The sequence below is a fragment of the Eubalaena glacialis genome, chromosome 2 (genome assembly GCF_028564815.1).
Source record: "Eubalaena glacialis isolate mEubGla1 chromosome 2, mEubGla1.1.hap2.+ XY, whole genome shotgun sequence".
NCBI classification, from domain to species: Eukaryota; Metazoa; Chordata; class Mammalia; order Artiodactyla; family Balaenidae; genus Eubalaena; species Eubalaena glacialis.
Window position 1 is genome coordinate 193,853,358 of NC_083717.1, and position 24,984 is coordinate 193,878,341.

At 52.5% G+C, this 24,984-nt stretch overlaps 2 protein-coding genes across 14 annotated transcripts in view; one reads left to right on the forward strand and one right to left on the reverse strand.

Annotated features, from left to right (window-relative positions):
- Positions 1-18,555, forward strand: part of KLC1 (kinesin light chain 1) — a 66,427-nt gene extending 47,872 nt beyond the window's left edge. For 2 of the 13 annotated variants that reach the window (XR_009699453.1, XR_009699454.1), the window contains exons 14-17: positions 6,668-6,798; positions 10,930-10,996; positions 12,010-12,291; positions 17,773-17,845. Coding sequence is in view for 11 of the 13 variants with exons in the window: in XM_061181327.1 (XP_061037310.1) it covers positions 6,668-6,798; positions 10,930-11,113 (315 nt within the window). In the remaining 2 variants the exon portion in view is untranslated. Of the gene's footprint in view, positions 1-4,479; positions 6,092-6,667; positions 6,799-10,929; positions 11,171-12,009; positions 12,292-17,772; positions 17,846-18,207 lie in introns of those variants that run through there. The other 11 variants (XM_061181326.1, XM_061181328.1, XM_061181331.1 and 8 more) reach the window with 7 other exon arrangements.
- On the reverse strand, positions 16,622-24,620 carry XRCC3 (X-ray repair cross complementing 3). The gene is given in 8 exon segments (XM_061181342.1): positions 16,622-16,650; positions 16,653-16,840; positions 16,924-16,970; positions 17,065-17,277; positions 19,306-19,460; positions 22,394-22,588; positions 22,718-22,855; positions 24,551-24,620. Coding segments are annotated over 8 exon segments (1,020 nt in total). The 5' UTR covers positions 24,606-24,620.
- Between the last annotated feature and the right edge of the window lie 364 nt (positions 24,621-24,984).

A 24,984-nucleotide genomic window follows, 5' to 3' on the forward strand; every position in this document is an offset into this window, starting at 1 on the left:
AATTTTCTTCTTCTTAGGAATCCATGAAAGCTGTTTGGCTTAACTTTGAGCACTTAAATGCTGATTGAGTGTCCTGGTTATTAAAGCATAATCCATAATTTGGTTTTATTTTAATATTAGGATTAGTGTGGCAGATAACTAACTCGCTTTTTTAACTTACCCATTTTCATTGCTAACTTCAGTGCTCCTAATTTCACTGACGAGGCTGCTGTAGATTTTGTTAGAATTAATTTAAATACTTCCAAGGAAAATGGTGATTCAAACAGAACTCGTCTGTAGAAGAGAACAGGTCAGGAGTGAGAATGTTAGGGTGGCTGCTCTTCATGTCCCAGCTCAGTCCACGGAGGGCCCAGCGGCTCACCGGTCTCCACGGTTACCTGCCGGAGGCTTTTGGGTCCTGAGCATGTGCCTCTATTAGAAACATGTCACCTCTGTGGCCAGGCTCTGACTCTGCCTCTGTGGAAATTCTTACCACTGCTGTTTCTCCAGTATTGCCTTCTGGACATTTTCTTTCTAGTGAATTTTTGTAACACGTGGGTAATTTTTTTGTACATGGAGCTGGTGTCTTTGGAATTCTGCTTTTATTGGGGAGGGTTGAATGCAGGATTAGCTTTAATGCATTCAGGTGCAGTGTTGCTTTTTTTGAAGTCACGTAATGCAGTTTGATTAGTTGTAATTGTGCAGATGTTTTGCCAAATGGTAGTTTGGGACTTTCTTATAGTCTGTTTATTCTTCGGGATTTTCTACAGCTGTAGCAATTTGGTAAGGGTCAGCACTCTAGTTGACATTTTGTGCAGAACGTTGTTGGCCAAGCTTTAAGGGAGAGCATCTCTTTCGACTGTCTTTACCTGGCAGCTCCCTTGCTTTGGTTTCCCTGTGCCAAGACAACCAATCAGCATCTGCTTTGACCACTCACCCCGTTGGGCAGTCGCCCAAAGCGAAATGAGGGTGGCGCTGCCCTACTCGTGTCCGTGTCCAGCCCGCACTGTGTACTGTACTCTCCCCGTGGTGGCTGTTGTCTGCGTGCTTTGTGTAGAGGGCCCCTCCTTTCGCTGGTCTTCAGGAGCCAGGGGGCAGGGTTTGATCCTTCAGAATGAAGTTCTGGAGGAGCTTTCTCTTGAGACAGTATTTCTAGGTCAATCTTTCTATGAAATCACGTGAAAATAAAATTATTGACATCTCAGAGTTCTATTACTGTCTTCAAGACTGAGACTCGGGGGTGAGGGAGAGCTGCTTTCATTCCTCCGTGGAGGGGCGGGCGGGCGGGCGTCACGGTGCGGTGGGCAGAGGTGGGACCCCACCCCCACCCAGTTCCTGCTCTCTGCCCTTCACCTCACATTTCCTCTCTCACTGTGGACGTGCTGTCACTCAGGACGCACACACGCTGGGTGCTGGATACCTTTTTACTTGACTTTTAGACACTAGCGACTCTGCATCTTTGACAGAATCCACCCCAGGGCGCTTCACCTGGGCTGGATCCAGTTGACTGAAAGAATCTAGATTGCAGGTCATCCAGTGCAGCGGTTCCTAAACTCACTTTGAGCAGCAGAAGGGACCCTCCCCTCAGATGGGGTCTTCGTGAAGCAGTGAGTAAATAGAGGACTGCTTGGGTTAGCCAGGGAGGGACAGTCGAGAGCTGGCGCCTGAGACCAGCACCGCTCAGACCAGCACCGCCCCCAGACAGGAGGCCTTGGCTCTCAGACGGGTTTCCTTTGGAAGCTCTGAGGTTCTGAGAAGTTAGTGCTGCTCTCCCAACATCTGACTTGAGTTTTATTTTCAGAGCATACATTTACGTTTTAAGAAGAGGCAGGAAAGGCAGTATGTACCCTTAGGTGGTGTTTGGTTTTTTTTAACATCTTTTTTGGAGTATAATTGCTTTACAATGTTGTGTTAGTTTTTGCTGTATAACAAAGTGAATCAGCTATACATATACACGTATCCCATATCTCCTCCCTCTTGCATCTCCCTCCCACCCTCCCTATCCCACCCCTCTAGGTGGTCACAAAGCACCGAGCTGATCTCCCTGTGCTATGCGGCTGCTTCCCACTAGCTAGCTATTTTACGTTTGGTAGTGCATATATGTCCATGCCACTCCCTCACTTCGTCCCAGCTTACCCTTCCCCCTCCCCATGTCCTCAAGTCCATTCTCTGTGTCTGCATCTTTATTCCTGTCCTGCCTCTAGGTTCATTAGAACCATTTTTTTTTTAGATTCCACATATATGTGTTAGCATACGGTATTTGTTTTTTCTCTTTCTGACTTACTTCACTCTGTATGACAGACTCTGGGTCCATCCACCTCACTACAATTACCTCAGTTTCATTTCTTTTTCTGGCTGTGAGTAGTATTCCATTGTATGTATGGGCCACACCTTCTTTCTCCATTCGTCTACCCTTAAGTGCTCTTTAGATTCAGCTTTATTGAGATGTAATTGCGTGCAACCAGAGGAGCTCATTTGAAGCTCACCTTGGTTTAGAGGCTCACACACTGCTGTCCCCACATCACCTCTGTCCAGGTGTGAGGATAAAATGTTTCATGCTGTCTCTGCGTGAGTGCAGATTTCCCTGGGATTACAGGGCAAGCAGACTAAGCATTGTTGCTATTTGCAGCCACTTTCCTGTGTGCATCAAGATTTTCTCTGTTATGCAGTCAAGATAAAAGATAAAAATAAATTGGGAGTTGAGGTGGGTGCTGAGGCTGGACCTGTCTGTAACTTCATGTTCAGATCACAGGTTCTCTGAGGCAGCCTCATTGTTCTTACTTGTTTACTTTATTATCATAAGAACTTGTTACACGTTTATAATGAGAAAATGCTGTTTAGGTTTTATTTTATATTGGAGTTCTACAGTAGATTTTAATTTTTTAAAAAAGGATTTCAGCGCTCCTTAAAAAGTTTGGAAACCGCTGCTGTAGGGAAAGTGCTGAGCTGCTCTGTTGCGGGGACGCACACAGCCCTCCCTTGGGTTCTCACAGGACACTAGGCGCAGGCTTTCTCAGAGTTCAGAAGTAACATGGACCACAGAGGGCGGTGTGGTCAAAGACAAGACAAACTGGGTTATAATAGTTACTCCCTGCAGATACTGCAAGTCTGGGTCAGCAGATAACTGAATTGTGTGCTGTTAAGATATAAGAAACGTAAGGCTCCTGGACATATTCTAATTCACGTGAAGTTTCTGGATGAGATTCTTGACATGGTAGATAATTTGTTTAGGGAAGTACAATTCTGTTCTTTTTCTGTGTACCATAGAGATCATAATTGAAGTACTTGAAAATGTAACTTCATCAAATGTTATTTTTGTGTAAACTGTTCAGATCTAAAAGTCACTGTCAAGATAAGTCTCTTATGGTCCTGCTTCTAAAGATGCAGATGCTCTGTGCATAGTGACCCTTTCTGGGTAAAATTGACTTCACGTTAACTGTGAGACGCACGTGTGTCAGTCACCGGGACCCAGGTCCCCAGTGGGCCACGCAGGAGCCTCGGGGCTGCACTGTAATTAAGGAATTGCCTTTGCAGTGGTCCCACTAGGCCACCAGGAAACATCACACGTCTTACATTCTGAGTGGGACCTGAGCTTCACCTGTGCTGGCCTTTCTGTTTTCAGAGTGCCAGTTCTCTACTGGGGTCCTTCTGAAGTAGCCCCACCCCCATGTACCCATTCTTTTCATACTGCTCCCCATGTTAATATTTCTAAAAGCTTTTAATACACTAAACTCTTTCCCAGGATTACTGGGAATGAGGTAACTGTTAATTAGAAATAATGTAATTTTTTAAAAATAAAAATTAAACTAGGAAGACAACTAGAATAAACCAAAGAAGAATTTAAAAACACCAAATCACCTGAAATCCATAGATAATAATTACTGTCATATAATTCTTCACCAATACATTATACTGTTAATTTTTGTTCAGAAACCCAGTTTTTTGATGCAGATATTCTTTCATGGCAGTATAACGATCTAGACTATTCTGAAAGTGTTGGAATACAGTGAAACCTCCCAACCCTCTAGTCTGTTTTGAGTAGAAATCCACCTTGTTTGGGTGGGTTTGTGCTGTCCTTCCTGGTGGTTCTCAGGGGAGAGGTTCCCAGCTGGTGAGAGCAAGGAGGGCAGGCAGACCTACCTGCTCCACCGCCCCACCTCCCCTCCAGGTGCTGCTCCCCAAGCCCAACCTGCCTTGCCGGGGGTGGGGGGGCGGGGGGGGGAGAGAGTGAGTGTGTGTGGATAAGTGTATGAAATGCTCTTGGAATCTGACTGAAGTTACTCTTCCGTATTCTGCTGAGTGTCTAGTACAGGAATATTACAAATAGTACTACTATAGAGTAGCACTGAATTTTGAAATGAACACAAGGAGTTGTACTATTTATAGAATTATATTAACATTTTAACATTCTATTTCTAAAGAGCAGCAAGAAATTATGTTTTCTTGTCCTCCCAGCATTGGCGGGGAGTTGGTAACAAGTTTTATTTTTCCATTTTAAAGATGAGAAAGATGAAGCTCGGGCTGGTTAAATGACTTGCTCAGCGTCGCATGGTGAGTCAGCGCGGGCGGGGCTCAGGTCCCCGCGGTCTGGGGCTTCCAGTCTGCCAGGACCCAGGATGCGTTGCTGCTTCGGAAATCCTTTTTCTAGTTAATTTTATTTTGGATTATCAACTGCATGTTTAAAATGTGCTATAAACTTTAAAAGTCAGTGTTTCTTAACATTTCTGAAATGTCTAAAATGTTAGCGTTTTTCAGAGAAAGTCCTTTCTGATTTCAGAGAGAACTTTATAGTTTAGTTCTATGCGAGAGGATTTCTGATAAAGTTAAAGCTTTAATGAATGCACTCTTCCTGTGCATAGCAGTCTTTCTTTTGGTCACTGTCGATGTTTTTTGTTTCGGAATCTCCTTATGTACAGTAACTTGAAAACCTGTTTATTGTAAGTATCAAGGAGGTGTCTAGCACGGTGCCAGTCCGTGCTCTAAAAATGTTGAATTTTATTTTATTGAGGATTAGGAGTGATTAGTCTAGATTATGTAAAATGTAACATAAGGTCCAGTACCTGTTTCATACGGGGCTGACAGGAGCAGGCAGAAGGTAATTCCAAATACTAAAGCGGTAAAAATGCTGCTTAGATTTTGTGACCTAGAAATACTGTAAGTCAAGCTGTGCTGCGTGGAAACGGGCTCTTTTCTCATGAGTTTCACCTGGGCTTTCTCTCTCCGTTTCTGTCTAACAGGCCTAGCTGCCCTGTGTGACACTCACACTGTCTCCTGCATGATGGGCGGCATCTCCTCCAGCTTTTCTTCTCTCTCCAGTGCTGACTGCTGTGTTTAGCAATCCCCTAGGATTCTTGTCAGAGCTACACCTCTCTGTGACTGGCCATTCCTTTTTGGTGCTGCTGTCCTTTTGGGGGGTTCCTTATCTCTGTATACATGTAGCTTTGCCAGATATGTACTTAGTAATATAAACTGTGTTAATAAAACCATTTACTGTGTAATACATGAGTTTAAAAACTAAGAGCAATTAGCTGTTCACTTTGATAAGAGGTAGTTAGTAGTATCCCCCAGGTGTTACTGCAATGGCATGATGGTGACTGTGACACTACCTAGGCTGTCAGAGTAGGGCATGTGCTGCTCCTGTTGCGTACGGAGACCTGGTGGGACCACCCTGGGCTCTGGGCGCTCCCCTTAGGATCGTGCTCAAGTAGAATTTGCTGTGTAGTCTTTGTGTGAAATTTTGGCAATTCTGCTTTTCTCTACTAATCTTTAAGTGTTCAGTGATTTGTGTATTTGTGTCTTTCTAACTTCTAATAAACTCACTCCAACTGACCTGTGTCTTGGTGTCTGTCTGCTTGGTAGACCTTCTCACTCTTTCCATGGAATGCAGCATTGCCGTAGCTTCTAGAAGGGGTGGGGCTACTGTTAATCTTACTAAATGATTCATTCTGAGAATAAAAGTTGTTCTATACACATTTTTTTCACTCTGTGTATTTGATTTTCATATCCAGATACTGCCAAGTGTTTCACTTATTAATGTCTGAATCAGTTATACGAAAGCTGGGCATTCTTACTTGCTTCCTACAAGGCATCTAAGGATTTTTAGTTATTTGTATAGAATGAACGTATTGTTTAATTTTCCCATTACATTTGTAATCAACATTTAATAAAACTGTCCTATATAACTTAATGAAGAAACAGTATATCTATTGCATGTAGATGAAATTGTTAAAAGGAAGTTGCCTATGTCAAACCTAAGTGTTTTAGGTCCTGTACTGTTTCGTGGACCAGATGCTTCCGTATTTATTAAACATGGAGTTTGATTTTGGTGATCTTCCTAGAAGCTGCCTTAATTTCCTTGAGTCTTTCTGTGTATCTTTTGTTTCAAAACAGTAATATAATTAATTTTCCTTTGGGGATTTTATTACTTTTGTTTGAATGAGCTTTTTCATGTTCAAAGGTTTTCATATTCATTGGATTATCTTGCATGAAATTTAAAATGGATAGATTTCTATTTAAAGTGTATTTACATACATGGCAAATTGATAATTTCTGTAGGAGTCACATTACCAGCAAGTCACAGACCGGCAGGTCAACCACGATGTGAATTCTTGTTTTCATTTAGCTTTGTCTCTTGCGGGTTGGGAGGGAGAACCATCTGGCGCTTCACATTTGTTCACGTTTTTTTCAGGATGGCACTGGATCTTTAAAACGCAGTGGTTCCTTTAGCAAACTCCGGGCTTCAATTAGACGCAGCAGCGAGAAGCTGGTTAGGAAGCTGAAGGGAGGAGGTTCACGAGACAGTGAGCCAAAGGACCCTGGGTAACTATCGCCGGCCCCCGCCCGCCCTTCTCGCCCGCAGACCTCAGAGCTGCATTCCCGCCTGCTTCCCACACAGTCGCAGTGGAGAGGGTTAGTAGCTGCAATCCGACTTTTTCCCAGGATAGGTTGAGAAAAAATTGTGAAATTTCCTGTTTAGAGGCTAAAAGAGCTGAAGCCTTTGAAAGAAATTTATGGAATTCTTTGATTTTGTTACATGTTCAAAGAAAGCTTTAGCAGTGAAAAGTTAAGAATTTAATATTAAAATATTGAGCATATTGTTTTCTCTAAGTATGCATTATTCATTTTTAAAACCAGCATTAGCTTAAATCCTTTAAAGTTAGTTTTAATCTTTTAAAAAATGCCAGCTATGACTATGTTAACTCTCGTCATACAGGTGTTACTATAGGAAGAAAAATGGTTAAATAGAAGGATCACAATTTGAAGACTTTCGTTACAGGAGTTTCTTTAGGAGATTTAAAACCCTTAGGTTTTGCACGTGTTTAGAAAAGGGTCTCTTCAGTCATGAGTCTTTTAGGGTCTTTTGAACAATAACCTTTAAGTTATCAAAGGAATTTGATTCTAAGATACCTTGCTTTTTATAAGGTTCGTCAGAGGAAGGGTTCTTTGTCCTTCTCTGTTAGTGTTAACAAATTGTCCTGGTTTCTGGGTTATTTCTGGTGTAAACAGCTTCCTGTTTTTGGATGCGTTTCTCACAGAAGCACTGTATTGTATTGTCAGCTGTTCTGTGAAACTCAACCTCCCTAAAACGGTACCTATTTTGTAAAGGTTGATTCTTAGTATGACTGTTTTAAAGTATTTCACTTTAAGTTCTGTAAGAATTCTAACGTCTCAGGACTGAGACCGAGTTCCTTTGGGTAACGTCTGGGAATATAAAGGTAGGTGCTTTTACAGTTGTGCGCTTCGCTGTCTGTAAGACATGTCCCGTCTCATTCCTCTTGTCATCAGTTGGGGCCTGACTCCCGAGACCCCTGGGGTCGCCCAGCCCGGCTCTCTGGTCTGCGCCTCACCCGCACCTGTGGGGAGAGGGGGCTGGGCTTGCCCTTAGCTCTGCCTCCGCATCTCTGCTGGTGGAGGGACTTGCTTCCCGATGGCTTTGGAGGCAAGAGGAGCAGTTGGATGTTTATATGCTGCCATTGCCCTCTTCTCAGAAATGTCTACAATCTGCAGAGGGAGTTTCCCGCGCTCCGCCGATGCCTGGTGTGAAACCGCCGGAAGCTGCGGTGTTGGAAGCCAGTGGGGGCTTCTGCGGGCGCGCAGGGCGTCGGTCCTGCCTGGGAGGAGGCATGTGCGCGCTGCCTTAGGGAAGTGGGTCCTAAAGTGCCCTTGTTTGGTTTCCAGAGCTAAAGTGATAGGGTGCTGTCTGCCCCTCTCACAGCGTGGTGAGGGGCTGAGCAGATTGCTGGGCGCTGCTGAGCCCCGGTCCTGATCCTTCGGCCGGTCTGACGCGTGAAGTGAGGGCCTGTCACGCGCTCTGTGCCGTACAGGCCGTCGGCCGGTTCCGCCAGGGCAGGCGCACTGTGGCCTGGGGTTCTGGATGTCTCGGAGCTCTTCAGGGCAGCGTCCAACTCTGGCACCGAGTCCTGGACGCGGCAGAGCTCACAGTTTCTCCTTCACGTCTTTCTGTCCTTCCCGTGACGCCACGTGTGTGGACGCTCCCCAGTACGGATGTTCATGGCGCTAGGAGCGCTTTGCCAGTCTGACCTGATGAAAAGTAGACCCACACACTTGCATATCTTAACAGTTTTCCTCTGTGATGTTATCTGGGTTGATATCTTACTAAACTTTTTGAAAGACTAAATAATTTAGAAAGTTTATCCCATCAAATGCATGAAACAAAGTAATCTTTCCAGGTAAGAGCAGCAATCTTTATTAACTAGACCAGTGGCTCTCCAACTGGAGCATGCCGCAGCGTCTCCTGGAGGGTTCCTAAAACAGACCGCAAGGCCCACCCCTGCGTTTCTGATGCAGTGGGGGGGGGGGGGGGGGGGAGGGGCGAATTTGCCTTTCTAGCAAGTTCCCGGGTAGCGCCAGCGCTGCTGGGTGGGCCACGTTGTGAGAATCACTGAAGTGGGTGCCCCGGGATCAGGGTCTGCAGCCTGCAGTGGGCACAGCTCCAGGGAAGCACTGGACTGCTTGATGGTCTGGGCGCCGCGGGCTTCAGTAAGAGTGAGGGTGCGATTCCGAAGAGTCACTGATGGGGCAAGTTGTTCTTTCACTTCACCTTGTAAAGAAAAGGAAGTTGGAGGACAAAGTGTGTGTACCTTTCTTAGGAAAAGGTAGCTGGCCAATTAAGTAATAGAATAATTAAATATGGCAGAATATAATTCACTGGTGATTTGGTTTGATTTTATCCTTTGTTCTTTAGTGGTTCTGGATAGAGGAAAACCTGTCCAGAGCTCTAGCAACCCTTGTGTGGGGTTCATTGGGATGCTTTTGTCTTGTCCTAGGTGGGAAGTTTGGGGAGTGAGTTTTATAATACTTGGGGATAAGTCAGTTAAGGTTTTGCTTTTGGTGTAGTTTGTTTAGTGAAAACTCAGTAAGTGCCTGCTGTTTGCCTGGCACTGTGCCTGTGGCGCTGGCGGCCGTGCGTCCATCACCTGGGCCTTTGGTCCCTGCAGCTGGTGTGCGTGTGTGTGTCTGTGTCTGGTTGTGCTCGGCCTTCACACCTGTGCGTCACCCTTGCAGCCATGCACTCAGCTTGTAAATAATAGTGGTCACTGTTGATGTCATAGTAGTTCAAATTCAGAATTACTGATCCTATTATAAACATTTAAAAATAACCCTTCATATTGGTTCTTTTAGCTTTAAAAGAGAAGGTGGCTTTCTGTTTGAGGTCATCCGTGGTGGCAGTAAGCAATTACAGTAATTTTACGACTATCTGTAATTTAAGTTTAGATTATAGGTAATTTGTAACATATTTTATTAAGTATTTTAAAGGTGTCAAACGGGAGAAAAAAGTAAATATATATATATAAATCACGATATTTTTTGTAAATGTAAAGCCATGAAATATGTTTTAAATTTTGGTTTCTGAGCAGAGAAATACTAGCCTTAGAGTTTATTTTACTAATAAAAGATTATTTTTTCCTAGTTTTTGTTTTTGTTTTTTTTAATTTATTTATTTATTTATTATTTATGGCTGTGTTGGGTGTTCGTTTCTGTGCGAGGGCTTTCTCTAGTTGCGGCAAGCGGGGGCCACTCTTCATCGCGGTGCGCGGGCCTCTCACTATCGCGGCCTCCCTTGTTGCGGAGCACAGGCTCCAGACGCGCAGGCTCAGTAATTGTGGCTCACGGGCCCAGTTGCTCTGCGGCATGTGGGATCTTCCCAGACCAGGGCTCGAACCCGTGTCCCCTGCATTGGCAGGCAGATTCTCAACCACTGCGCCACCAGGGAAGCCCTTTCCTCGTTTTAATATAGAAAAATCTACAAAATACAGAATATATTTATGCATTTGGTCTTAATAGTGAGCTTTGAGGGTCTCTCTCTCTCTCTCTATTAATATTTATTTATTTATTTGGTTGCGCTGGGTCTTAGTTGTGGCCGGTGGGCTCCTTAGTTGCGGCATGCATGTGGGATCTAGTTCCCCGACCAGGGATGGAACCTGGGCCCCCTGCATTGGGAGTGCGGAGTCTTACCCACTGTGCCACCAGGAAAGTCTCTGACACGGTCACTTAGGGGTGAGGTTTACGGGAGTCATTGAGGTTCCCTTCCTGAAACTCATCTCAGGAGGCTCCTCGGGCTCCCACGCCGAAGTCAGTGGGTGGCATTGGCAGAGCCTCTCGGCTCCTATAGGAGCCAGGTTTTAACAGGTGAAACTGCAGCGACACTGGCTTTCTGTATGGGGCTCGAAGATAAACTTTTTGCTGAGAAAGACGCAGAGAAACTGCGCTTTTTTGTGCTGGGTGCAGTAGAGTAGATCTGGGATGTCCGTGTAAAGAGTTGGGTGGGTATCCCAGTCTGGGTGAGATAAAGGCCTCCTCTCCGTTAGGGACAGTCCCAGGCCCCCATGGTGACAGAGGCTTTGGAGGGGTGGCTTTGCTGTGCTCCCTGCTCCTGGTTGACTGATGTGCTGATGGTTTGTCCTTGCATGTCCGCCGTCCTGGGTGCAGCATGAAGCGTGCCAGTTCTCTGAATGTCCTTAACGTGGGTGGCACGGTGGCCGAAGACCATTTCCAAGTAAGGAGCCCTGCCCCACTTAACATCCTTTACATGTTGGCTGGACCTTTCCTCATCACTGCTGCCATTTCAGCAGAGCCTGTGAACATTTTAGTATTTCTGATTCAAGACAAATAGACATCATAAATGATAACTTTCACAGTCGGCATGAACTTAACCATCTGAATTATGGGAATGTTGTGAACATTCTTAGTATATGAATTAATGATCTTTACAAATATTTTGACAATTAAAAATTAAATATTCTGATAAAGTAATATCAAAACTTGACCAGTTGTTAATTTGTATTATTAATTTGTATGATTTTCGCTTCTAGTAGTTTATAACTAATATAATGTCTAGCTAAGCCGTTCAGTGTTTTAAAACTATTCAAAACTTCACTAAGTACAGTCACTTTGACACAACAATCTTTAGCACTTTGTCACCTGTCCAAGTCTCGCACAGACCGGTCACCTTTGCACTTAAAACTGTTGGCATCCTGTTCTCCATTACAAATGGCCTTTTTATTTTCCATGTGTGACTGTTGGGTGCGCCCAGGCCTCTGTCCCCTTCTGTGACCTAGCTGCTGTCCACCGGGACCAGGTGTCCTGGTCACCACACCTGTTGATGCAGCAGCTTTCCCAGTCACCTCAGTCCCACCGGTAAACTGTGTGACGTACAGGGACGGTGACGGGCCGGCAGGTGTGCTGAGCTTCCTCCTCACCCCCAGCACGCTGCGGGGGCGGCTGCTCCCAGGATGCTGTCATCGGGCCTCTAGTGTAAAAGCTGCAGGTGCTGGGAGGATGCGCTCCTGATGATGACAGTAGAAGAAACTACTTCTGTTTTTAAAAGGTCTGGAGCTAACATAGCCCTCTTGCTCCCCTTTCTTGTGTTTTGCACACGCACATCTGAGCATCAGGGCTCTGGTGTGTTGGTGTGAGTCGTGCAGCTGTTGTTAGTGCCGAGACCACTGGGAGCTGGCGTCATGTGAGGTACTGGTTGAGAATAATTCTTCCATTTGTTTTTTCACGCAGGAACGAAATAATTGTCTGGCAGACTCCAGAGCTCTGAGTGCCAGCCACGCCGACCTGGCCCCCACGGGTCGAGGCAGAGCTAGATTAACCCCCAAGGCTAACGAGCGCTGAGACTCTCAAAGCTTGGCCAGGCCCCTCCCCACTGCAGGGCGGCCCTGGGGTCGCCTCCTTTCCTGGATGATGACCTCCACCACCTGCTGGAGGTTTGCCCCGAATTCTGTTAAGCGGTCTGCAGCCCTAGTGCCCAAGAGCTGCCAAAGCCCGACGGTGGGACCCGGCCAGGTGTGGAGCCGGCTCAGCGCGCTCGGGATGGGCCGCTGCTCGTGGACACCGGCCCCAGCACCGAAATCTGCTTTCAATTGTAGTACTGTGTTAAGGCTGTGCATTAAGACTGGAACCTTAAACTACATCCTTTGAGAATAGGAATCCAGTGACCTGTGGCAGCGATGCTGGGATTAGGGAGCGGGGGAGACGGGGTAGCTGCAGGGAGGCCTGCACCCCTCCTGGTCTGCATCTCAGCCCCTTTGGAGCCCTTTTCCCCCCCTCCTGCCCTCTGTACACTAAGCACACGGAGATGCATGTTTTCCTTTTAAAAAGCTTTTCTTTGTAGCGTTAAGTAACACAGGGTGGGTTCTGACAGATACATTTTCTTTTCTTTTTTTTTCTTTTTTGTAAATTTATTTATTTTGGCTGCGTTGGGTCTTCGTTGCCGCGCGCGGGCTTTTCTCTAGTTGTGGCGAGCGGGGGCTACTCTTTGTTGCGGTGCGCGGGCTTCTTATTGCGGTGGCTTCTCTTGTTGCAGAGCACGGGCCCTAAGTGTGCAGGCTTCAGTAGTTGTGGCTCACGGGCTCAGTAGTCATGGCTCGCGGGCTCCAGAGCACAGGCTCAGTAGTTGTGGTGCACGGGCTTAGTTGCTCCGCGGCATGTGGGATCTTCCCAGACCAGGGCTCGAACCCGTGTCCCCTGCACTGGCAGGCGGATTCTTAACCACTGCGCCACCAGGGAAGTCTTGACAGATACATTTTCAAACCCATCCTGAGACGTTATTCCTTAAGGGAATCCGTGAGACTAGCTGGTAGGTTAAGAAGGTGTAATTCCAGATGACGCCAACTGTGCAAGGGGACATCCCTGCTGATGAGGTTTGAAAGAGGATCTGGAAAGCTGTGAGCATCCTTGTGAAATGTTGTCAGGGTTAGTTTCTAGTTTACCTTAATGTTATATGGGTGGTGTCACTGAGCAAAGGCGCTTCCAGCCACCTTTTCCTCAACAGTTGCACTGGGCTGGGGTGCTACGTGCTCCCTGGGCTCCCTGTGGGGACTGGGGGGGGCTCACTGTGGGGTGCCCTTGGACTGCACGTGTCCTTCACCCCCAGTGTGGACCTCGGGCTGAGGGCTAGAGGCAGCAGCATCCTGGGGTTTCGGTACAGCAAGGCTAGACTTTAAGCTTTGTTTAAAAGTTCCTATAATTCAGTAGTGGATCACCTCAGGGCATCGGTGCTTGTGTTGGTGAGAGCTGCTGTGTCCCCTGAGAGGCAGGCACCCCAGCCCGGTGTTGGGGGCCCTGAGGCTGACCGGTCTCCTGCAGCTTGTCTCCTCTGGCCACACTCCTTTCCTCAGCTCCTGACTCCACTTAGGTTTTGCAGCTTCCAATGGATCAGGAACTTTCAAAATGCTCTCTAGAGGTGTTTAAAAAAATTTGATGGGTTGTAAGAAACCACTGGAAAAAAGAGCAGAGCTGCGTCCCCCCCATGTGGGCACTGTGGCCCTTTCAGGTTCACGTTTAGGTGCAGTGGGGGTGATGTGTCTGTGTCACATCAGAACCAGGAGGGGGACCAAGCTGTCCTGGCTCCTCCTTCCACTACATTGACGTTTTCTCCCAGCCACAGAGCTGATACAGGACACCTGAAACCCACTCGGTTTCCCTTAGTGACAGTTGTCTCTGGAAAAACAAAGGGCATTTAGAAAGAATAAACATGGGGCTGAGAATAGAATTTAATTTTAAGCTTCCAGTTGGTGAAAAGAGACCTTCTTTGCAGGGGCCTTAGTTGAACCTTGTCTGGCTTTGAGCCCTCTGGCCCTGGTTCCCCGAGGGTTGTGGTGGCCTCTGTAAGGCCACATGGAGACAGCATTTGGTGTAAGAGAGGCTCGAGGGCCTTCTTGAAGCTGGGTTGTAAAAGCCTTCGTGTCTCAGAGGGGATGCTACCTGGGAGTCAGCAGTTTCTGATTTTTGAACTTGTATCAAAATAGAGAGAAGCCAGGTTGTAACCTACTTCCAGTCTGGTAGTCAGGATTTTAACATTCTCAGAGCAGTTGGCGGGGGGGGGGGGGGGGGGAGTCCAGCCCTCCCTCTTCCTTTCCTGGTGAGGGGACCCTAGGGGGCCAGCACCCATTTCTACACTGTTTCTATCAAGTTAGACTCCCCTGGCCAGAGGACGGACGGGCAGTGGAGGGGCTGAGGGTCGACGTGAGTGTCTGAGGGCAGAGGTCGTGGAGAGCTGGGCCTCCTGACCCTCCTGCTCCTCCCCAGGGGGAGAGGCCATTCCCATGCTGCAGGGGTTCAGAGTTATTTTCTGAAACTTAAAAAAAGTTCCTATTATTTGTTTGGTCAGAAGGCTGCTAGGGATATCATGTAATTAGTTGTTGTCTTTACAGTAAAGTATAAGTATTGCTAAGGATTCAGAGTTTAGTTTGTAGCACTCATTGTTATAACTTCATAGAATGTTCTGGGGAAGGCATGTTACATCTGTACGAGGCCAACTTTTGATATGTTTGAACACTGTACTGTGTAATCATGGGATATCTGGAAACTAAAGCAGCACTGGATAGCACCAACCAAAGGTGAAGTTCAAATGAGCTAAGCGAGCATCGTCCTGCAGATGCCTCCTCCATGTAATCAGGCTGATGCATAAAGACATGTGCACAGTTTCCACTTAGTTCTCCAGCACGACAGGAGGACTCAGGTGGTTTATACAGTGGTGTGGCGCTACCCCTCGGGGGTCACAGGCCTGTGAGGACCGTCCGATTGTCCGTGGGGCGTGCTCTGGGGGATGGGATTGGCTGAGGCCAGGGAGAGGTAGGGTGGACACTCCTTTGGGACTTGGTGTTTCTGAGACACAGAGAGAAAACCCCACTGCAAAGTCCTATGGCCCTTGGTGGGTGAGCACCCCCAGGACGGCCTGTCTGCCTGGTGGGCAGGTGCGGCTGCCCAGAGGCCGAACGTGGGTGCGCTTGTGCCGGTCTGCACCTCTGCAGGGGGGTGGCCATGAAACATACCTTCTGTCTTGGAGCAATAGTTTTCTTTTCTCACTGTTGGTGTGACTGGCCTAGGAAATCATGTGGAACTGTTTATATTTACTTACAAAAATAAAAGTTTTATTTCCTGTTGTAAAGTCCCTGTACGTTTGTGGAAAGGCTCTTTTGTAAAACTCCAACCCTAAAAGAACCTTTTCCTGTTTAACATTAGGCACCCAATCTTTTTAGGGTCACAGACTACTTTGAAAACATGATGAAAATTGTAAATGGATCATCCCGTCCTAGAATGACGTGCACAGAGCATGTGCCCCGTGACAGGGATTTACCGCCCCACCCGTGAGCCCGTGGGAGCCTGGGACCAGTGTCTAGCTCCTGGAGCTGTGGGAGGGTGGCCACGGCACTGAAAGTGGAGTGACAGGGCCACCCCAGGGCTGTGAGGACAGATGTCACGTGTATGAGTCCTTAGGACAGTGCCTGGCAAAGAGCAAGCGCTGGTGAGGGTCCAGGGGCTGCAGGTGCCTTCACTGGCATGTCTGTCCAGCCGGGGCTGCTCTGTGCCGGGCAGCAGTGGGGAGGGGGCAGAGGCAGGGTGATGATGGGGGTGAAGGTGGCGCAGCCCTGCTGGAACTGGGCAGTCACGTCCCTTGGTGACCGTGGGGCCTTGTGCTGCCACGACCAGATGCTCAGATTCTGGCGTTTGTGGCCAGATGCAGCAGGACCCTGGCCTATGGGAGGTCCCGAGTTCTATGCACACGGTGCAGGAGCGCCCTGTCAGAGTGGACGCCCCCCCAGGCCAGGGCTGAGGTCCTGGCCACCGTGGCCAGCCTTGGAGGAGGCACTGAGGGCACAGCGGGATGTGCTCTCCTTTTAGAATAGTTCTCGTCTGCCCAGAACGGGTTTCCCGGCCGATGGGCCAAGCCGGCGCGGCGGCTGCTTGCGCCCGCTGGGGCTGGTGGCAGGGGCAGCGCACAAGGCACATCTCCCTGCCCCGATGCCGCTCCTGGACCCTGCGGCCTGGCCTGCCGTGTGTTCTCCACCCTGTGCCAGACCGGGGCCGGGGGGTGTGCTGGCGGCCAGGAGCCGACAGCCCGACCACGGGGTGAGGAGGGCCAGTGGGCGCTCATCTGACCTCGGCCTGCTGTGGCCCAAGGCGTGGGTGTTGGGAGCTTTGGGAAGGGGATGCGCAGCCTTGCGGGGTCGGGCCGGGGCCCGGGGGCCTGCATCCGGGCGGGAGCTAACGTGGGCCCGGGGTGGAGGAAGCTGCTGCAGCAGCCGGCGGCTGGGGGGGGGGCTATGGATGCTGGGCGCTTCCCGCAGCCCCTGGTACCTGAGGGGACCCTAACCAGGGGGAGGGCGACATGTCAGCAGGACTCGGTTCCAGGCGTCCCCGCACACCCTCAGCGGTGACCGTGTAGGAACAGGACGAGGGCGGCAGGTGGGGGGCGGAGACCACCCTCAGGGTGCGGCGGGGCGGGGCGGAGGCGGCCTCCTCAGGGCGCTGCCGGTCGGCCATCAGCCTCACCAGGAGCTGGTTGGACCAGGTTATTCCCAGGGCCGGAGACACCCGCTCTCCCACGACACTGAGACAGAAAACAGCCGACTGTCCTGTGCTGTGTGTGGAACCGCGGGTCCCACCACCCCTGCCCTCGGGCGCCCCACTCACCCCGGCGGCCCGGCTGCCGCACCCCGCTCCTCCGCGGATTCCGTCACCTGGAGGGTCCAGATCGGGGTCAGCGGCGGTGAGGACCCGGCCCCCGCCCGGCCCCCCTGGCCTCGCCCTCCCCGGGGGCGGAGGGGGGCCCACCTGGTTGACGCACAGCACGGGGCTCCGGAAGGTGCAGCTCAGCCGGCGCAGCTCGGCCCCCAGCGCCTGCAGACGCCGGGCCCTGAGGGCCGAGGACGCCTGGTCGAACTCGCAACGGAACGGGGCTGCCACGGAGTCGATGACCACCAGGCGGGCCATGCCCCGCGACAGCAGCACAGGCACCTTCTTACGCACACACTCCAGCAGGGTGTCCTGGAAGTCGAGGGGAGGTGGCTGTCACCACCCGCGCGGGGGACCCCTCACCACGCCCCGCCCTGGGCCATCACAGTGGCCAGGCCCCTCCCCTTCAGTGGCCCCGTGCTGGGCACCGACCGCCCGGGCCACCACGGTCACCAGGCCTGCCCAGCCCCACCCAGTGGAGGGAGGAAGCAGGTGTGCGGGGACCTGAGTCTGTCCTGCAACCAGCGTCGCCTCCCACGTGAAGACCCCTGGGCCGTGCCCAGGCTGTGCGCTAGGACGCCGACCGGGCCGGCGTGGGGCCTCAGGTGCCCCCCAGGCCAGCCCCACCTGCCCCCCAAGGCCCTGCGCGCTGTGCTTGGGGCAGCCCTGTCCCTTGGGGCCGCCTGGCTGCCCGCCTGGACTCGGCCCCGGTGCCCGGTGGCCACACACTGGCCATCCCGTCAGGCACTCCTGAGAGCTGTCGGGTGTCTGGGATGAAATTCGACTCTGTGCTTGTTAACTCTCCAGGGTGTCTCCAGCAGAGCCTCTCTCTGTGGAAAATGACAGCAGCAGCAGCGGCCTGGAGGACGCCAGCCTTAATGTGAGTCCTGCACCCCTTCCCGTCACCGCAGGCAGCGCTGGGGCACCGGGGGGGGGGGGGCGGGGGCAGGGCTGCTCCCGCCTGCTGCAGGGTCAGGACTCCAAGAGGGGCCTAGCTTGGAGACCCCGTCCCCCGGGAGGAAGCCTGGGGCCCTGAGGCTCTGTTTGTGCAGCAGCATCAGGCCCCGGTCCGCACCTCCGGCCTCCCCCCGGGCAGGGCCCCCCAGTCGCTGGGCAGACACCAGCGAGGGGCCGGGGGCCTCCTCCAACCAGAGCTGCTCCCGAAACGGAACTTAGGAATGCCCCCCCCCCCCCCCCCGGGTCTCGGCTGGCCTGGCCCTGACCCACTGGCACGTTTCGCAGTGAGGATGCACCACGAGGATGAGGACGTGCTGCCTGTGTGCGTCCAGAGGGCCCTGTGACAGCCAGGGGACGGTCGCGAGGCTGGAGGGCCTGGAGCGGGAGCCTGTAACGCTGACCTCGCCTTCTCCTGCGTCCATGCCCTCAGCCCTATCACGCTAATCACCCGCAAAGCCACGGCCGCGCTGGGCCCCTAGGGGACGGCCACCTGCCGCCGGTCCACCCCGGGCCGCCCGTGCCCTGAACCAGCCCGGGCTCGCGTGCCACCGCTCATCGTGTCACTTCCCCGCGCTATGTGTGATCATGTATTTTACTGTAAAATTTTTAAAAATTAAAAGTTTATACAGTTCATCCTTTACTGGAAATTCTTTTTATAGCAGTTCTTAAATGGGGGAAGGGCCCGGGTGGGTGGCTCTGCGCACTTGTGTTCGGTGCACTGGTCTGTGCTGCGTCTCCCATCTCCCTTCTGAAGTCTTTGCTTCATTATTCAGCCCCAAACAATGACCTCAGCTGGCTGCTCCCCTGCCACCTGCCTGCCCCCTGCCTGCCCCCTGCCCCCTCCCCAGGGGCCACTGCCCTCTGTGTTCCCACCGCTGTCTGCCCATGGGGAGGGCTCGTGACCCGGGGACGGCTTCCAGGTGTGGTGTCGCCCCAGTGGCCCAGCCAGGCGCGCTCAGCAATCTGGGTGGGGGAGGGGGCTCGACAAGGGGACTTTCCCCTCCTTCAGAGGCAGAGGTACAACCCCACACCACGGCTGCTGCCGGGCCAGTGGCCTGGACGGCTGGTCCCGTCCTCTGGGCCGCGGTCCCCTCTGCGGCCGGGTGAACAGCCGCAGGAGGCCCTTGCCCGGTTGGGGCCTCCTCTAGGGGGCAGGAGGTGGCGTGTCAGGCGCCCCTCCTTACCCGCTCTTCCCTTGGGGGTAAGGCTGCCAGAAACACACTGGACGCCCAGTTCAGCCTGCGTCCAGGTAACGAGTAGCGCCGGCCTGAGCGGAGCACACGGCCCCCCGCACACGACGCGCCGCAGGCGGGCACCGGGGCCTGGCCTTGCGGGTCGTGCGCGTGACCCGCCCGCGTGGCCGACTTCCCCTCAGACGCTTACCACGTCGGCTGCGTGCTCAATGAAGATCTGGTGGCCAAACTGGATTTTCCTGACCACGTCCCCTGGGACGTCTGTCCGCAGGCGCTGCTGCTGAGCGATGAGCTGCTGCAGACGCCGGCTGGGGAAGGCGTCCTCTGTGCACACGTACACGGCCCCTGGGAAGCCGCGGGGCAGTGAGCAGCGGGGGGCCCGAGGCCGCCCCCCAAAGGCCCTCCTTCCTGCACTGCCTCTCGTGGGTCTGCCCCTCCGACCCGGCACAGGGGCCGGCTGGCGCCCACCTCTCACCGCAGGCCCCTCGCCGCCGGAACTGCACCCTGTGGGTCTGCCCGCCCTGGGCTGTCCGAGTGGGAGCGAGGGGAACTGTAGGGGCTCCTGGCTTTCGGAAACGCCCACTCCTGCAGACACAGGGAGATGCCCCTCCCAGGCCCTGCTGGGCGGATGTTGCCTCAATTGCACTGTCAAGGCTCCTCCTACGGTTCTGGGCTACCTGGTGGTAACTGTCTTTGCTGCGCCTGGAAAAGCCAGTAAACAAAACACAGGCGATGCATCACCAGGGGCCTGGAATCCCCACCAGAAGGTACCCCCGGTGTCCTGCGCTGAAAAGAACCAGGGGCCACCAATTCTCAACAAAGGCCCCAGGACAATTCAGTGGGGAAAGAGTAGTCTTTTTAACAAACGGGGCGCTGGGACAGAGACACCCACATGCAAAAGGATGAAATTAGACCCTTACCTCATACCATATAGGAAAACTAAATCACAATGGATCAAATATGAGAGCCCAAACCATAAAACTCTTAGAAGAAAACACGGGGGTAAATCTTATGACCTTGGATTAGGCAGTGGATCCTTAGATGTGACACCAAAAGCACAAGCAAGAAACAAATTGGACATCATCAAAGTGAAAAACTGTGCTTTAAAGGACACCAACAAGAGAGAGAGAAGAGAACTTAATAGAGAAGATACTGCAAATTGTTTATCTGATGAGTTTAGTATCCAGATTATATAAAGATCTCCTGCAACTCCACAGACAAATAATCCAAGCTTTTAAACGGGCAGGAGATTGGAAGAGACATTTCTCCAAAAACACACGAGTGAGCAGCAGCACGTGAAGAGATGGTCAACATCACGCGTCACGAGGGGAACGCCGTCAGCGCCACAGTGAGAAACCACCCACACGGGCACCAGAAGGACCAGCGGCGGCTCAGACGCGGAGGGACCGGAACCTCCTACATCGTTGATGGGAAGGAAAACGGTGTAGCCACCGCTGAGAACAGTCTGGCAGTTCCGCAAAGAGCGAAACACGCAGCTACCATACGACCCAGCAATCCCACTCCTAGGTGTCCACCGAAAGCCACGCACGAACAAAAGGTGTGAACAACCCACATGACCGTCAGCGGATGAACGGGTAGCTAAGTTGTGGTCTGTACACGTGATGGAACATTATTCAGCCCTACAAAGGAATGAAGAACCGACACATGCTCCAATGTGGGTGAACCCTGAAGACATTATGCTGGGTGAAAGGGCACATTTGCATGATCCCATTTATTTGAAATGTGCAGAACAGGCAAATCCATAGAGACAGGAAGCAGATGGGTGGTTGCCAGGGGCTGGGGGAGGGGAGAGTGGGGAGTGACTGCTCATAGGGATGGAGCTTCTTTTTGGGGTGATGAAATGTTCTGGAACTAGATAGTAGCGGTGGGTGCACAGCTTTGTGAAAATGCTGAAAACCACTGAGTTAAATAAAGAAGAAAGGCCTCAGGACTTCCCTGGTGGCGCAGTGGTTAGGAATCCGCCTGCCAATGCAGGGGACACAGGTTCGAGCCCTGGTCCGGGAAGATCCCACATGCCGCGGAGCAGCTAAGCCCGTGTGCCACAACTACTGAGCCTGAGCTCTAGAGCCCGCGAACGACAACTACTGAGCCCGTGCGCCACAACTACTGAAGCCCGCGCGCCTAGAGCCCGTGCTCCGCAACAAGAGAAGCCACTGCAATGAGAAGCCCGCGCACCGCAACAAAGAGTAGCCCCTGCTCGCCACAACTGCAGAAAGCCCGCGTGCAGCAAAGAAGACCCAACGCAGCCAAAAATAAATAAGAAAGGCCTGTGATCTGGCGGTGTGCTGGCTGAGCCCCACCAGGACTCTCAGGGCCACGGCGGTACCTACCATTCCTCTCGCTGTACTGGTCACGGCACCACCCCGGGGAGGGGACCCAGAAAAGAGGCAGAAGCACCGACACCACGTCCGCGCGCCCTATTTGTGAGTGTGTAACTTTCATTTTGACCCGATTCTGTTTCAACGACTTTCAAACTTGGAAAAGAGATGCAAGATGGAAGGAGAAGCACCGTCTGACCGTGTCAGTGGTGAGCTCCCGACCCTTGGGGCCTCCCTAACCTTCCCTGGCACGTTCCAGCCCATTCCCGGGGGCAGGGCTGCCTGGGGAGCCCCCGACGTGGCCGAGACCCTCGTCACAACGCCGCGGCGCCCGTGTCCTCCACATCTTGGGAGAGGCCTGGACAGAAGGTTCACAGCCAAACCCAATCGAACGGCCCTCGAAGCTCCTCGCCCCACACCCCGTCGGGCGTCTCACTGGTACAGGTGAGCGGGGTGCCCGCCCACAGAGGGGCTTTGAGAAGCTGGCGGGAAGGCGGCCCAGCATTTGAGGGTCGGCAGGGAGGAGCTCCACGTTTTCTGAAGCGCAGGATCCAAAATAACTCCAGAGCCGCTTGGCCATTCTTTTCAAAATTGGGGCTTTCAGACCTGATTTGGGAAGTCACTTTCTCAGGAAAATGTGCCTCAGGCCCCACATTTAACACGGTCACAGTGGCCGCGGGCCAGGCCTCTGCAGGGGACACGCCGCTTTACGGAGTCACCCCAGGCCGGCTCTGTTCCGCCTCGGCCAGGCCCCGGGGCTCTGCACTTTCCCTCCCACCAAGGGGCCCCTGGCCCCCCTCCCACTCCTGAGAGCGGTTGTGAAGACAGAGACTGGAACGTGGAAAACGGCCCCCAGGGGCAGCCTCTGGCCTCGATGGCAGGTGCCCGCGAGGGGACCGGTCAGGACCCCTGCCCGCCCCCCGAAGTGGCCGCACTCACCGGCCCCCAGGCCTCCGTGTCGCCGCGGGAGCTGCACGGCCAGGCAGAGCTGCAGCGCCAGCTGCGTCTTCCCGGCGGAGCTGCGTCCGGCCAGCTCGGTGATGCCGTCCAGGGGCAGCCCGCCGCGGAGGAGCCCGTCCAGCACGGGGCAGCCCAGGCTCAGGCGCTGGCACTTCTGCCGGAGCAGCTGGAGGGCTGGGCGCGCGGAAACGACAGGTGAGCCCAGCCCCGCAGGAAGCCCCGCGCGGATGCCCCCGGGCCAGGAGGCCCCCCGGCTCACCCCCGCGCCCCGCTCCTCCAGCCAAACCCCAGGGCACCGGGCACCTGTGCAGACGCTGCTTCCCCGCAGGTGTGAGGAGGCCGCCCGCAGCAAGCGCTGCACGTCGGGGCCGGAGAGGCGGGTCAGCCTCTGCAGGTCTGGTCCAGAAAGATGCAGAACCTCCTTTACTGACCTCAGTTTGGCTGAAGGTATAGAATCAATTACAGGACAAGGTCAGACACAGTAACGCATGGCGACACAGCACGGACAGCAGGTGTCCTCCAGTTCTGGGGACCTGGCGGGCAGGGGCCAGTCCACCTCTCCCTGAAGTTGCAGGGACCCCCAGACGGAGGGTGACCGTGACGGGACGGGACGGGAGGGGAGGGGCCTGGGGAGGCCCGCGTCTTGGCTGCAGAAGCCGGATGCTTGGGCCTCTCCCTGGTGCCGGGAGCAGCGGCCTCCGCCTGGTCCCACGCCCGCCCGGACACGTCTCCCAAGACAGGTCTGTGTGTGCACAGCCTGGGAGGGGCCCGGGCCGAGTCGGGGGAACCATGCACGAGGGAGAGGCCGCAGGAAGGGATCCAAACGAACATCCACTGAACCAGGCCACGGGATGGCCAGTGAGGTGAACAGACAAAAGAAGAGTCAGCATGCTGGCGGCAGTATCGCGGAGGGCTGGGTTACAGGGTGAACAGCCCGAGGGAGCTGGTGTTTCATGAGGAAAATGAATAATTTTGAGCTTAGATAAGCATATTACTTTCAAAGGAGTAGAAAGAAAAAAAAATACGCTAAAAATATATCCAACCAACCCAGGAGAAAGCATAAAAGAAAAACAACACAAAATAATAGGACGAACAGCACAGCTTAATAAGGGAGAGTTAAACCTAAATTTATCAGGAATTACCTTAAATACGTATGCACTGAATGCTTCAGTTAAAAAAAAAGACTGAATGAAAGGGGAAAACAAAACTACTGATGTGCCCTTAGGATGGAGGAGCAGGACGGCACGCTGCTGCCGAGCCCTGCGTGCACTCAGGGCCCCTGTCACCTGCTAACAAGCACCTGATGTCGAAGTATCCCTCACAGACACCCCGGGAGACAGGGAGAACAGAGGGAGGTGCAGGGCGCCAGCCGGGCTGCGGAGGAGCCAGTGCCGCCTGGGGATGGACGCGCCCAGATGCCAGCAGACTCGGTGGGCTGGCCAACCCTTTGAGCATTTAGAAAAGAGCCACCGCTGCCTGACAGACCTACTGCGACGTGGGAATAATCAGAAGTACAGAGGAAATGCAGCGCATGAAAAAAGGAGGCAACCACTAACTTTGGGGGGAAAAACCAGAGATGGTACAAGAAAGGAAACAGTCATAACCCCGGGTTCAGTGGCAGCCATTATGTCCCCAGTCACAACTCTGATGGCTAATGGGACCCAAACTGTGTTCCAACTGTGGGGGGAGGTGTGGAGGAAGTAGGGGCACACGGGCACCAGCCAGCCCTCACCCCCAAAACAGGAGGCCTGTGAGGACTCGTAACACAGACAAATCACACACAGCAACATAAGCTCACTCGTCAGCAACCCAAATATAAATACAAAAAAGTTGCTAAAAGACTCCTAAGTGGTAAGTAGTTCCGTGTCACTTTTCAGACACTATGTGTGTACTGCTTTGATGAAAATGAAATTAACTTAAAAGAAGTCCTTTCAGTTAACCACACACACACAACTGAAAAACCTGCGGCACATTCCAGCATCAGGGCGTTGATCAGCACCGGCTGTCCTGGGTCAGTAACCAGAGGGTCCCCAAGGCTCGGACAGGCAACCTTGTAAACCTGTTCTACATAAGGTGTGTATATATGTACGTTCATGCTTTTATACAACCACTTTATATAAACATCAGCAAACACACCTTTCTTAACTGCAGCAATAATTCTAGGATTCAGGTCCAACTGATCCAAATCCATTTTTTCAATGGGGTGACCATAGAGATGGACGAACGCCCAGGGACACGAATTCTGACGCGCTTGTCGTCCCCTCGAGCAGCCCGGGAGCCGAATGCAGCAGAGTGACCAAGCCCGGGTGCGCGGTTCCCTTTGTGACAGGGCCACACCATCAGCCCAGAGCTTGGAGAGGCTTCACTGCACCAGGAACAGCACTGAGAGACGTCCAAGGTGGCGCTTCTGTCCGGGCAATTGTTCGATAACTCAGAACCTAGGACTCAATCCACACACAGGTGCCTCTGAAGCGCCACCTCCGCCTTGCATTCTGAAGGTCAGCCCGCTTCATCCCCCGCAGAAAGTGGGAGAAACCGGCTTGTGTCCCAGCCCCACGCCCCCCAGGCCA